This window comes from Pseudopipra pipra, chromosome 5 (assembly GCF_036250125.1).
Source record: "Pseudopipra pipra isolate bDixPip1 chromosome 5, bDixPip1.hap1, whole genome shotgun sequence".
Taxonomy (NCBI): Eukaryota; Metazoa; Chordata; class Aves; order Passeriformes; family Pipridae; genus Pseudopipra; species Pseudopipra pipra.
In genome coordinates, this window is record NC_087553.1 from 50,774,054 (window position 1) to 50,788,804 (window position 14,751).

Genomic DNA, 14,751 nt, shown 5'->3' on the forward strand with positions numbered 1-14,751 from the left:
CGCAGGAGTCCATTTTAGCGGGGCAGCCCCGGCCCAGGGCCGGCGGCGGGAAGGGCCGTCAGCCTCCCGCGGGGACCCGCAGCGCCCGGCGGGGCGGGGGAGAGCCGGCCCGGGGAGGGAGAGAGGCGTGAGCCATCCCACAAACACACGCTGAGAGCTTGTGGCAGCAGAGAGCAGCGTTTGGGTTGGATTCTCCCCCCACCCCCCTCCTCCGTCTCCTTTTTTTTTTCTTTTTTTTTTTCTTTTTTTTTTTTTCCTTTTCTCTCCAAAAAACATGGCTGAAGCTGGGATGGGCTTTTTGGAACAGCTCAAGTCTTGCATCGTCTGGTCCTGGACTTATCTCTGGACGCTGTGGTTCTTCATCATGCTCTTCCTCGTCTACATCTTAAGGGTGCCGCTGAAGATCAATGACAATTTAACCACAGGTAGGCTGCGATCATGTGCCCGCCGCCCCTTCCCCTTCCCGCGGGGGGCGGCTCAGCCTGGGGACAGGGGAAGGGGCGCGGGCTGTCGGTGGGGGAGCGCCCGCCACTGCCCCCTCGGGTTTTCTAGTAGTGACTTACGCTGTTTATACTACGTACGTTGTACCCAAGCATTTATTTTTTCAAACAGAGCTAAAACTTTTATTGTGTTTCTGATAAAAATTAGATCTCAGCTGCTTCTCCTGGATGATAATAAATAATAAGAGTGCAAGTTTACTCGGAGATTATCTCTGTTGCAATGGACTTTGGCTGTTTAGACTCGCTAAGGTAGTGTACCACTACTGTACTGAATCAGCAGTAACTTATGTAGTGTTACCCGGTCTGGATTGGGCTGTTATGTCTTTTTCTTGAAATTGCTCGTTTTTCCTACCTATCTACTTTTTCATTTAACTTCCGTCCCCTCATGCTGGAGAAGGCTATTTTTTTGAGGGAAGATGCGATGTAACCCATGTGGCATCCCTGCTGCTGGGAAGTTGAATGTTATCTGAGCAATTTTCACCCACCTGGCCTGTTCTCATTTGATAAGCCTTTGGCAAATCCAGCATCAAAGAAGAATTAAAAAAAAAAAAAAAAAAGAAAATTCAGCATACTGCAGTTTTCACTTTAAGTGTAAAGGCAGTTATAAACAACCGTTAAATACAGTTTGGGTCAGTTTTTCATAGTATGTCTTTGAACAATATCCTGTTTCTTTTGATATTGCCACATGCTGTTTAGAACAGGATGTAATTCTTGTTGCTTGAGTCTTAATAATTTATGTAATGTGTATGTCCCAGGTAAACGTTGCAGGCAATGGTTGTCAAGCAAAAATGTCAGAATTGCTGTATCTCATCATTTTCACTATTGAAAATGATTGGCATCCATCTGAGACCTAATCAACCCCCTCTGATTTCTTCCTGAATTTGAACAAACTAATTCTTGATGCACTTTCTCATTTGAAATGTTACTCTGGCTGTCTTCAGCTGAGTCATCTTGGAGTTTACTGAAATGTCTCAAAATGCAAGTAAAATGACAGTATGAAATCTTTGAGGAGGTTAAAAAGACTGAAAAAATTACCAGTAAGCCCCAAAGTGCCTGATGAAAATGAGTTACCGGGGAGAACAATAGGCACAGTATGGTCTTTATGCATCATGTGTTCCTAAATGGGGTTTATTAAAAAAACAGCAGTGGCAATAACACGATGGGTTTTTTGTTTTGTTTAGTTTTTCAAAGGTTTTTTGAACGGATTAAAAACTATTTGATTTATTGTGAATTCCCCCCTCCCAGTTGATTACAATAAGTTATTATTGTCATTAGTTTAAGGTTGCTCATAAGGTAGCACAGCAGCTGGCTATGTGATATCAAATATATCTCAGTGATGTGAAAATAAATGTGTAAATGTTGCTATTAAAACTTCTGTGTGACATAAAGAAATAATAAGGTGATAAAAACAATGACTGGGCATTTTCCCAGAACAAGCTGGATCTGGTGGTGAGTTGAGGTCAAAGAAACTGGTTTTCGGTACCACCAGAGGCAGGCTTAGGCAGCCAGTGAGAAAAATGCAGTTCCACAGGTATGATTTGCAACAGTGATTTAGGAAGGTTTTAGATATTTAGAACAGACACCTTAAACCGAGCCCACAGTAGGGTGATGTGATATGAAGGACTAGTGTGGCATGTACAGGAGAGCACCTGCCTAAGGGACCTGGTTGCTTCCTACTGCTGTGTGATTTTGTTTTTCCATGTCTAATGTCAGTGTTCTTAAAAGGAAGTGGAAAGACTAGAGAAGATAGTGGAAAAATGATTCAAAGGCTAGGAGGAGCATCAAAATAAAAGATTTTACTTGGGAGGTGACTAGATTACAGTAAGGAGGGATTGTTATGGGGGAGAAAGAAATGGCCTTTTAATCATGAAAAGAATGATAAGAATTAATGACTGGAAACAGAGGGCAAACTCAATTTTGCCATAATCTGGTATTAATTTTTAGCAAACTGTGAATCAGCTGCTAGAGGAACCTCTGGGTTTCCCATGTCTGCAAGTCTTCAAATCTGATGATGAAATAGGAGACTAGTGTTCATGCAGCCTTAAATTGTTGCTTGACAAGGACAGGGCAGCAGGTTGTGCACCATCAGCAGTCAGAGTCCTTGCAGATGATTTCACCAAATAGGCCAGTGGTCACTTGTATCAGAAAGTTTTACTAAGATGAAGTGTGGGACCTTTTTTCCCCTCTTTTGATGTTGTACAGGTGTGCTCGCCCTGAGCATTTGGTGGCTGTGGTAGTGCAAGTTGGTCATCCTGTCTGTTACTGTGGCTTTCCAGGCTTGAAAGTCCTCGTGGTTTGGCCAAGCATAATTTCAGTGTCCTCAGTGGAATACGTTGCTGTGATACAACCAAAGGGAAATCTAGTCTGTAATATAAAAATATTAATGTTAATCTAACTGTGGTGTTTCATAGGTGGGGTTTTTTCTTTTTTTTTTTAAGCTTGATGCCTATTATGAATAGGAGAGTTTGAGCTGAGGACACTTAATATACCAGGCTAAAATATTAAATACAGAATAAGCAGTTGAGGAAGCGGATGTTTTAATCTTATTCCAAAATAATTAAACATGATTATTTTATATAACATGCTGTATTTTCCTCCTTGTTGGCACTTGCATGATATCTGAATGCCATACTAATCTGAACTAAGACACACCTCTTCTAAAAATGTGCTACCCAGCTTGTTTCTCCTGACATAACAGTAGGGGTTTCTAGTCATATCCTAAGAAGGAAAGAGTCCTAGAAGTTAAGTAGTTTCCGATTATTTTATTTATCCTTTCAAAGTGCAACAGAAAAACAGATTTAATGACCAGAGCATTAAATGCAATTGGCTTGTGACAAGGCAGCCAGGAAGAAACCTCTGGGTTGCTGAGGGTAGAGAGATCAGGAAAACTGATGTCCTAAAAGTGTGAAAAATAAGTATACAGGTATGAGCTGTGGGTTGGGTCTGACTCTGTCAGTGCCTGTTATTACCTTTCTGAGGAACATCCCATTTCACCTATACTGGAGCAAGGCCCTGTGATATTACCAGCTGAAACTCCAGTGATGAGAAGGTTAGAAACCTGCAGAATGTAGCAAGTAACGTCCTGCCAGGTCCCCAAGGTCAGCAAGCCCGGGATAACTGCGGCTGGAGGAGGAAGACCAGGTCACCTTGGTGAGGAGCTGTTGGCTGGGACAAAGTTGTGTTCTGAGAAACAGCTGTCTTTCTTTGTTATGATTTTTTTTTAATTATTATTATGACTGACTGAAAATAATGCCTGCTCAAGTAATTACCTAGAATTTTAATTAATGTGGAATTTGTGACCACGTAATAGGCTTCTCTTAAAGCCCAGCACCTGAAACACTGTGCATGGTGCTGCCATCTAGAGAGGGAAGAGGCTGCTGTGGAGCAGGGCTGGCATCATTGGCCATTGCCAGGTCCCTACTCACCCCTATGGTTTGTTGCATGCATGGGCAGGGGGGCAGAGCAGACATGTTCAAAGTCCTGTAAAATTAGGATAACAACACTTTCTCTTCATCCGAGAGTCTCTCTGAAGACACAAAACGGAGAGGTTTTTTTAGACAGCCTGATGATATGGTGATCTGGCCCACCTCAAATATGTTCACCGGTGTGCACATTGGTAAGCAGAGCACTTAGGAAACTCCCATCTCACTGAACCCTTGCTTTATGAAATTATCTTGTATTAAACCGTGCAAGAAAACTGGGTGTGAATCCATAAGCAGAAATACTGTGGGAGATGAAGAGATGTAGCCTGCCTCTCCTGTTTGGGCTGTGCTGTCTTAGGGTGGTGGCTGCTGTCAGTGAAGCTCATCTCATCTCTATGGTCTTCCCTTTCTGGGCTTCCTGACCCTGCAGATCTATACTGGGCACTGGTGCAATGTGCCCTGACAAGTTGCAATGTGAGAAAAAAAGTACCTTTTCATTCCCATGGTCTCAAATTCAAGTAGCAGCATGAAACATTTATCTATTATTAAAATTTAACTAATGGTCACTTTTTTCCGACTGCTGATATTTGGCAATCTGAAGCTGCATGTGTGCAGAGCTACCCTTAGGGCAGAAGTATTTTTTGGGGACTGGGCGCCTGGGGGGTTGACAGCTGGTCAGGAGGTATTGTTCCCCTTCATAAATTTAAGCTTGAGAAGTTAATCATGAGGGTTGGAAAACATTAACCTGACAAAGGCCAGGGAGTTTCAAATGGATTAAAAAAGAGTGAGATTCTTTCTTCTGAGAAGAACTGAAGGACAGTTAGTTTTAAGTTTGCAGACTTACAGGTAGTTGCTTGGCCCTTCTTCAAAGCCATCTGCCATCACTGTGATGGATTTCCCTGTAAGCATCTGCTGTGTGAGCTACAGACGTGAGTGTGGTGGTCGCTGTGAGTTGACAGAAAACTTGGAGCAAAATTCCTGTGCCACCAAAGGAAATGGAAGAACTCTTAGCTCCCTGCAAGTGCGGTGTAGATTTAGGGTGTTTTTTTAAGAACTTGGCTGTTGAAAGTAAAATTTCAAATGCGTGACCATTTCTGTCAAGGTCAGCATTAATTCTGCGTATAGATTTCACAGAATCGGTTATAGATAGGTAGTTTACTCACAGACCGGAAATCACTTGCATTAATTTTTGCATTTCTTAGAATGTATATAAAATATTTCCTAAATACTGATCTTATTTTCAGCTGTCTTAGTGGAGTTAAAGTAAACAGTGTTTTCTTTACTGTTAAGCTCTCTCTTCAGTTGTATCAGTTAAAGCACCGCGAAGCATTCATTGTGACTGCTGAGCCTCCAGACAGGGTTTGAATGTTAGAGGTTTCTTTGCTCTGTCTTTTTGGGTTTTGGAAAAAAATTAGTTGCTACCTGGCTATAGCACATGTATTTTCATCATGGTACACTGGGAAATTCTCCTTTACATTTTTTATGGAAAAAATTTACGATGGGCATGAAAGTAGCGTGTTATTTTTGGCAAAAGTCTTTATAGATTAAACTGGGTGTTCTTGGGGGAAAAGCCCTATCAAAACTTGTTTGATCAATTCCTGATGGATGCAGCTGTACAATGATACTTGTTTCTATGAATTCTGACATTTCTTCACCAGTTTGACTTTTTGATTGAGCTTAATTTTTCAGTCAGCATCAAATGCTGAAAACGGCATGAGATCTGTGGGAAATGCAAGGTTTTCAAAAACTGCTTCTTTAAGAAATTGACTTTATTACTGCAAAAGTTCTAGAAGATTTGCAGCCATTATTTCAGGGGCAATATCTAAGCCAGAGCCTTCAAAATAATATTTGATAACATCTTGAGTGAGCTTACTGTAACACTGACCAATAGGCAACCGTGGAACTGTGCTGCCAGTTTCTAACTGAAGTCTAATGTCCTCTGTGCTGATGAAAATCTACGGAAATGCTGCTAAAACTGCATATATGCAGTAGGATTTTCCCAAAGCATCCAGTGACTGCCTGGATAAATTTAGCCTGAAAGAACATAAGCCCCCCCTGTTGTTCACAGGGGTTATAGGTCCTAATTGTCTGAGGCTGCATAAATACCACCATTCTAAATTAAAGGAAAAACTTAAAACAGATATTTTTTTGTGTGGTTATTTTGCAAACAGAGCAAATGCAAAAATCTAGATCATAAATTTGCATTTGTGAAAGACAAAAGAAGTGCTAAGTGGTGTCAGTGCCTGAAGGACTGAAAAGAGAGAGGAAAACACATAATTCTGTGCCAAAGCTCTACATTAAGTGAAAAACAGAAGGACATGATGCATGCCTGAGAGCAGCACCTGGCAGGAATTGGGAAGATGATGTTGGATAAAACAGAGATTTTGGAGGGAATGACATGTCTGTGTTTTAAAATGGATTCTCTGTGGAGAGTCTAGCAATAACACACTGCTAGCCTAAGGAAGCTCAAGCTGTTAATCTAATCACAGAGAAGCCATGGAAGCTACTTGACAGTAGCTAAGGAGGTGTAGGAGCTTTAATCTAGTTGACAAATATATAGTGAGCTTCCTAAATATTTGGAGTTAAAATGCCTGTTACAGCAGGCAGAATTGGGGCCCAAATCATCTGTGATCTGAAGAAGCAGCCTGGCTGCAGAACGTGCTGCATGCAGTGCCCTCACTTTAATAGCGAGGTGGTTGCTTACGCTGCAAACTATATTGTAGGAAGAAAATAGCAGGTACTAAAGTAGCCTTTAATTATAGGGGACTAATCTTAAAAAAGGGGTGGCAGCAAATTGAACCCAGAGGAATGCACATGCTAATTTTTTTTTAGAGGAGATTTTTGAAGATGTGGTTTTGGACCCAACTGCGATGGCAAGGGCTTTGGCTCTTGTGGCATTAAAACTGTCAGTGTGATGAGGATTGCCAGGCTCGACAGTGGGAGAACTGGGAGTGAAATCTAATGGCTCATGATAAATAGGAGAGCTGACTAGTTAAAACAGTATCATGTTGAGGTTTAGAAAACCCCACACCCAGTTGGAAATGCTTGCTGATGGTGTGCAGGTGTGTTGTGCAAGCACAGAGGCTCCGATAGACCCCAGATGTGCCAGGACTTCTGTGCACGTGCCAGAGAGCAATCCTCACCGAGTCCAAGGTTTCTGTGTGTCGTTCAGTCAGCTGGCAAGCTCTGTGCTTGAGGGAGTTATTTGTCTTCTTGGCAACTGATAAAGCAAATAAAACCACTTAAGTGGTGACTTAGGTTGGCCGGTTTCTTTTGGACTAAAATCTGCAGAAATGAACACTACTGTCAGAAGTTGATGAAGGTGCAGTCTTTTGTGCAGCAGTCACAACAAGTCAGGATTCAGGTTTTTTATAATGAGGCTAGTTGTTTAAAAAGATATTTTATGCTTAGCAAAATAAGGCCCTGCTCCACATACCCGTTAGTATGTTGAATACAACTGAGAATTCTGTTGAACTGTAAAAGGAGAACTAAGCCATAGGGAAATTAGACCCTTATCGTTCAAATGTTCAACGGCTTGGTTTGTTTTGCAAGCAGAGGTCCAGGGCTTTACTGCATACATCCAGGGCTTTATTGCAGAGGTAGTTAATATGCATGAATTCTCAATGACTTGGGCCTAGGTAGTATACTAAAGTAGTGCAGGAAGCCTGTAGCAATACTGGGGATAGAATCCCCAGCTGCTTCAGTCCAAAAGCAATTTTCTCTTTTGTGATTTGATGGTCACATCTAAATTTTGCCTTTTTTTACTGCAGCTACTTCAGGAACATACTTAGGGCATTTGTCAAAGAGTTGAGGATAACACCAAACCTGGTCCCGTGGCTGGACTGTGAGATGCTTGTGGGGATGTTACTATTAAAGGGGACGTCTGAAGGCCCCTTCCACCTGTTTTTAAATTAGCTTTTTGTGGCACTGGAGGCATCTATTGAAAGATTGTGTTATAAACTCCAGCTTGTCCTCATGTCTGTGAAGTGACATGTGGACCAGTGATGCTGTGTAAATACAAATGAGTGAAAGTCGCTTTGTAAAATCCCAACACAGGCTAATTGGATTTTTTGTGTGGCTTAGTCAGGCACTGCAGAAGGGCAATCAGTTTTAACACCGAGAACACTAAGCTTAAGCAATGTTAATGCATTTAAAGACAAGAGTTAATGTCACGCTTTCAGCAGACAGAACAAACAAGTTGTTACTGTTAAGCTTGAGGAGAAGGCCTAAATTCAAAGTCCAAATCAAACCTCGCCAGCTGCTGAGAGAAGACAAAGATTTATTATTGTGAAGTATAAACTGGAGATTTGTCACTGTGGTAGACTCAATGCTTAAGTTATTAAGTACACTTAAATATACCGATTAGAAGGATGAAAGTTACAGGGCAAAAATTAAATGCAATCATCATTAAGATTCCTGTACTGCACAGTGTGCCAGCTGCAACCATGAGATTTAATTTCCAGCTCACTTTCTAGAAATAAACTTGGCTTATTAAATGTCAGGCCTGGTAGGCTGATATGCAGAGTCTTGTGCTCAGTGGCAAGACACTCAGAGATCAGATTTAAAGTATAAGAAATGTTATCACCATCGTCATCTAATTTCATAACGCTGCCATTTATTTCTCAAGAAAATAAACCTGTAAGCTGAAAGCATCATAGATGTTGAACTTCACATAACTGAATGTTTTCATGACACGTCCTGTATGTTTTATGCTGAGGACTGAAAATTTTTTAGTGTGGCTTGATCTGAAGCAAGGTTATATGATCCACTAGTAGACTTAATCTTCCATGTGAAATTTCTCTTGCTATTTTTAATTGTGGAATGAACTTGACAGCAGTGTACCCAGCTGTATGTTTTACACAAAGCTCAACTTAGAGTCCCAGACTAGTCGCTTCGTCAGTTTTCAGACAGAAGATTAAACTAGACCCCATCAGGAGAAGGCTTGCAGCTGGCCTACCATACCCTGTGCAGGGGACAAGGGGACAGAGAGTCCCTGGGTGAAACTCAAGGCACTTCTTGAGCAGAAGCTGACTTTGTGCAGCAGCAGTATGCTGCAGCTGAGCTGATGAATTCTCCTCCCTGTGGAGAGAAGAAACTGAGGAAGTCTTGTGCAGGGCTGCACTGATGCACAACTACTGCTGAAGTGTCTTCTCAATTGCGCTTGACTTTACAGATTTATCTGCCTGCTCAGAGTAGGCTCCTGTATTGTGCTGCGTTGTTATAAAAGTGCCTTCTGGTCCCTGTGTCCGTCTGTCCAGCTCACTGGGTCAGGACACAGAAGGGTTGATACAAGCACAACAGACTCTGCAGTAATAAATATTGTCCTACATATTCCCAGAAATCCTTGTCAGGAGTCTGTGATTTAAAAGTGCTGATCACAGCTGTGCTAGTAGCCGCCCCAACAACCACGTAATCTTGTGGGGAACATGAGTCTCAAGGAGCTCTCATTAGCTCCGGGATTTCCGAAGGTGGACCACAGGACTTCCCCAGACCTGGCCACAAGGGTGTGGCCTGTGTTACACTTTGAGGGCGTCTTGTCAGCGGTTCTGAGAAAGCTGGAGTTTTCATGCTTGATGTCCTCCTGTGAGGAGTATGTAGGGACTGTGCTCTGTGACACTAAAGAGGCGTACAGGCCTCTCTGGGTCCCTGACTCCAGTCCTGAGTCTTATTTTACATTATCTTCCCATAAACTGCTGCAGTGAAAGACTTTTTCCAGAACCTGATAACTCTGGTGGATAGAAACCTTGCTCTCATTCCAGCTTAGATGTGTTTGTTGCTGGCTTGCATGCATTTGTGCTCAGGACAGCTCTCTTCTTTACCTTCGTAACCAGCACTGCTGCCATGAGGACTGGTTCCCAGTGCACTTGTGGGATTTTTCCTTCTTGTCCTTCCCTTATGAGATTGAGTCAGTTGGGCTGTCTTAGCCTGCTCTCCTAAAATGACTGGATGTCCTTGATTCTGCTGGTAGTACTCCTTCAGTTTTCTGTCCGTATCATAATTGAGTAACCAGTGTTGTACATCCTACGACAAGGTAAGGCTTCTTTAACTGCCTCATACAGTGTAATTAGTCCTTCTTATCTTCCACTGGAAATATTTCTCCTTGCTGGTCCCTTGCCTTTTGCTCCATTAACTTTGATGTGGCATCTCTGGCAGCTCATACCAGGAGCTTTCTGCACCTCCTGGTTTTGGTAATAGAAATACTCAGTTGGCAGATCTGTGAGCTGTCCTCACAGTCCAGCACTCCCAGATGAGTGCTCTCTCTCTTCCCCACGTCCCCTATTTTAACTGTCTTTCTCTGGCACTCTCAGTACTTCACTGAAATCCAGACAGTTTAGAGCTACTCATTTTTCTTGGTAAGAGAACTGAATACTTTTAATAAAGAAGCACATCTGGTTGGTCTGACATGATTTATTTACTTTGCATTTTATCCTATTTTTCAGGTACCTCCTTTGCTTCATTTATTGTTATCTTTAAAATACTGAAGTTTCACATATTACTGCCTCATCATAAGGCCGTAGCTTGGGTCTGCATATTAAGTACAGAAGTATGAGGTATTCTGGCATAATTTGGGGAGTTTCATCCATTTATTAAACGGTCTTGGTACTGGGCTTGCTTTTTCAAATGCCATTTCTTTCAGCGAGATGGTTTCTGTATATTCTCTTAATCTTACACTCAACCGTATCTCGGACTTGTTAAGTTCTTTGAATTATATCTGTTTCTCCTGTCACAGTATCTCTTTCCTTGACCTTTTATTATTTTTTTCTCCACATTCAGCAGTTTTGTTCCCATTCAAAAATGAAATAAATATTCACTTTGGTTTGGGTACTGCTGTATCCTCTTTCTTACCTTGCAGTCTCCTTATTTATTTTGTTGAAATAGTCTTATTGGTTTGTTGGATTTATTTTGATGTATATTAACTGTTTTTATACAGCTCAAGATATAACTTAGTTTGACTTTTTGCAGATACAATTTTATTTCTGTGCCTTTTGTCCTCACCAAAGCAGAGGGGAATCTTTGAACATCCCAAGTCTTGTGGGTGTTACTTGTACAGGGCTGATGCTGCTTTATTTTAAAGCCTGAGCTGATAAATTGGTGTCTGTGAGGTAGAAATGCAATTTAGCTTTCTATTATTATTTTGAGAAAGTCTTCATTGCAGTTCAGGCCTCCTTGAAACTGTTGGCAAAGCTCCTACTCACTCTAAGGTAATGACTCTGTTGTCCTGAGAGTTTTTTGACATTGGTCCTGATAGAAGAGGGTATGTAGTGTGAATGACTCTCATACACCCCCCAGCAATCTGAAATAAGTCTGCACATTTGCTGCCTTCCTGGATTTGGAACATGATAGGTATCAAGAAACTGAGAACTGATAGCAGTGCAGGTAAGAAAGCATTAAATAAAGGTATTTAGTGTTAAAAAAAGTTGACTTGTCTAAACCTAATCTACAGAGTTTCTCAGCTGCTTTTATGTTTAAAGCATTTTAATCAGGTATCTTCCCACACGTTTTTCAGTTCTTGAAGTTGCAATATAAATTTTCAGTTTTACAAAGTATCATAAGCTTCCTGACAGTATGACAAATTTTACACAGTATAAGCCAAACCCACTAATTAATAAATCCCTCAGCTGAAAATTTTGCTTCAAATACTATTCTACTGTCTTTTAAAAGGCAGTTAGATCTAAAAATCCCGATTTTTCTGCAGGCCACATTCAAACTGACAATGACTGGTTATGGAACAATATCCTTATTGGACGATTGGTTTTACTGAGGTTTCTGAATAATATATACAGTAATGTATAAAAATAGATGTTATATAATATATACAAAATGTATTGTTATCTGTTCTATATAATATAGAGTAGTAATATGTATGTAATAAAATACAATGCTGCCCCCCTTGTGTTTGAGGCTACAGCTCTATCAGTTGGGGTGTAGAGTCAGTGATGTGCAGGACTAATCAGCGTCATTTGCTAATTTCCTTAGGTGAGCTGGTAATACAGGCTTGAAGTAAATACCCTACAATATCTTCCTTAAAAATCCATTCTTCCCTAGATGCGCTGGAGTTCCCGTTGCCGGATGGCAGCAGTGTGTGGGTTTGTGCGCTCTTCATTTGCTGCGGGGCTGTGATGGACCATGTTGTCTGTTGATGTAGGTGAGACCAGCCACCCCTTGGTCACTGTAAGGTGGCTCAGTAGCTGTAAATGCTGACCCAGCTTGGTTCATTGGGTCAACCGAGGGAGGACAGCTGCCACCCTGGGAATCACTGAAGATCTCTCTCGGTTCTTCCACTCTGAGTAATGACCCCTTTGCATCTTGGCAGTGGACCCTTAGTGCTGGAATTTGTGGTTTAGCCCAGGGTGAACACTGGAGACCTTCTTAGTTTAAAAAAAACAATCAACAATCCCCAAACCAACCACAAAGAGCCCACAGAGTGCTGCTCTGGCCACAAGCTCCCTGGCATACACAGCCCTCTGTACATTGCCACCGTCCTCTTTCCAGTGCATGTGTGATCCTTCTGCATGGGCACAAAAATCAATAATAAATGGTAAATGAATAACGAGAGGCCTGCCAATCAAAATCTCTTGTTTAACTTCACGTTTCTTTTCCTTTACTAATCTAATGTAAGAGAAGCATTTAAGGGGGAGAAATGCTGGGAACGATGATGTTTTATGAAGCCTTTGTTCAGAAGCTTGTTTCAGAAGGAGGCCGATGGTGTCCGTGGGGGCCATTGTTCCCTCACAAGCGCAGTCTGCGGCTGTGGGGTCCTGGGCTCAGCCCCTCAAAAACTCTCTGCCTGGGTAAGAGTCAAAACCCCATGGCATTGCTGGAGTAGGTCTCTGGTGCAGGGTCAGCTCTGCAGGTCTCAGTATGTGTTTTTATTTGTATACAGAAGGCAGATTTTACTTGCTTTTGGTCTTTAGGGCGAAAATAAATTCGTATTAAAAGTATATTTTCTGTTCCAATTTGTAACATTAGTTTGTTTGGGATATGTATTTTGAACATGCAGACTGGAATTCTATTTACAGGGCAATGTTTTCAGAAGCACCTGGGGTATTTCATCACCTAGATGCTTCAGTCAGCCATTAATTTACTTATTAACCTGTACTTATTTATATACTCTTTATAATAAGCTTAGTAATAAATGAAAAATGCTTTTCTAACTGAAAGAAAAGCATTAAATTTTGGATATACAGTATATTATGTGCATCTGGGATGGCGCAGTATTCTTTTACTCGTATGCTAGTGTAATTCTGTACATTGTAGTTATTGCTTTTGCAGGAAGCTATGCTATCAGTTTGGAATAAAAGTTAATATTAATGGGAGATGTGAGAACACCATAAAATAATAATAAACTAGAAATGCATACCAGTTTAAACAAATCTGGTTACAGTGTTTGCTTTCTGTGAATGCTATAGTTCAGCAAGATGAACATTGACTGGCTTGGGTCTTCAATGTTTTTCTTAAAATGTGGGTCCCTCTGGTCTGGCGATCGCTAGCGCTGCATGGCAGTAGATGGAAAACATCTGATTTTTGAATTCTATTCTTAATTTATAGTGAACAAAATAAATGGCATATTTACTTACAGACAGCTAATATTACGGTTTGGCATGTTGCAGTTTAAGTTTAGTAGAGAGGATTCTTTGAATTTGAAATTGTAGTTTCAATTCATGAGGTGTTTATCATGCAGAAAACTTTTCTAGAAGCCAATGCACTTGCATTTGAGTCACTTTGATTTCCTAGTCGTTGCTATTCAGATGGGAACAGTGAGATTAGACTTTTGTTCTGTGCTGTGGGTTTGTAGGGGTTTTTTCCCCTTGTCTTTGCTAGTTCCCTTCCAGTCCTTTCCTTAGCGCTTGAGCCAGCCCTGCCCCGTGTCTTTCTTAAGCTGCCATAAGGTAGATTTTGCATTTGATACTCAGTAATGTGGCAGGAGTGGAAAAGTATAATTCTTGCACTAGAGGGCATCCTGTGAAAGACACGGGAGTAATGCAGAGACGAGAGGCAGCTGCAGCCTGTGGGAAACAAAGTCAGACCAAAACGCAGGTCTGACTGCGTGTCGGAGACCTAGTGAAGGATCATCAGTTTCCAACAGCAGACATGCACACACAGACACAGCCTCATGCAGCAAATTTGTGAGTGGAGCCCCTACAGGTGCAAATGGACACCCTAAATTGTCATTGTATTGCATCAAGTTACCCCCAGCGGGGAAGTCTTAAGTTGCACACAGTTGTGATAGGTAAGTGATAAAGTTTTAGGGCCATCCTACAACTGATGTAGCTGTATGGCAAGGTTCCACCCTTGACCTTCCGAAGTCTGCCTGTGAGGAGGTCCTCTAAATTGCTTTTACAAGGTCAGATAAAAGATGAGGTTCGTAAGATCCAGGTCTTGGGCTACAGAAATTTGAAAGAACTGCGGTGACTGCCATAAAGCTAGATTATTTTAGGTAGGACAAAAAATAAAAAATGCAGGACTAGAGGACTGATTGTGGTCTAAAGGTGTCTCATATTTGTCTTCCTGAAGCAATTACCACAAAATAAATTAAACAGCAGGTTTGAAACGGTTGTGGTGATGGGTGTTGTGTCTGTGTGCCCAGGCTCCTGCAGACTGCGGGCTTTCAGACAGTGAGGACAATTTACATGGAGGTGCTGAGGAGGTGACTGGTACCAGCCTGCCTGCCCTTAACCTACTGCTTCAACTGTTAAGGCCACAAGGCATTTTTACAGACTTAAAGTAACTTCTAAGGCTCTGGAAAACTCATGCTAGTTGTTGTGGTTTAATGTGTCTGACTCTGGCTGATTTATTCTGTACAAACAGCAAAATTAGCTCCATTTCAT

At 41.5% G+C, this 14,751-nt stretch overlaps 1 protein-coding gene across 1 annotated transcript in view; it reads left to right on the forward strand.

The window, feature by feature from the left end:
* The window catches only part of ST7 (suppression of tumorigenicity 7), a 138,943-nt gene continuing 124,192 nt past the window's right edge, over positions 1–14,751 (forward strand). The window contains exon 1 of the mRNA XM_064656046.1: positions 1–425. Within this exon, the coding sequence (XP_064512116.1) occupies positions 275–425 (151 nt within the window). The 5' untranslated portion in view covers positions 1–274. The remainder of the gene's footprint in view (positions 426–14,751) is intronic.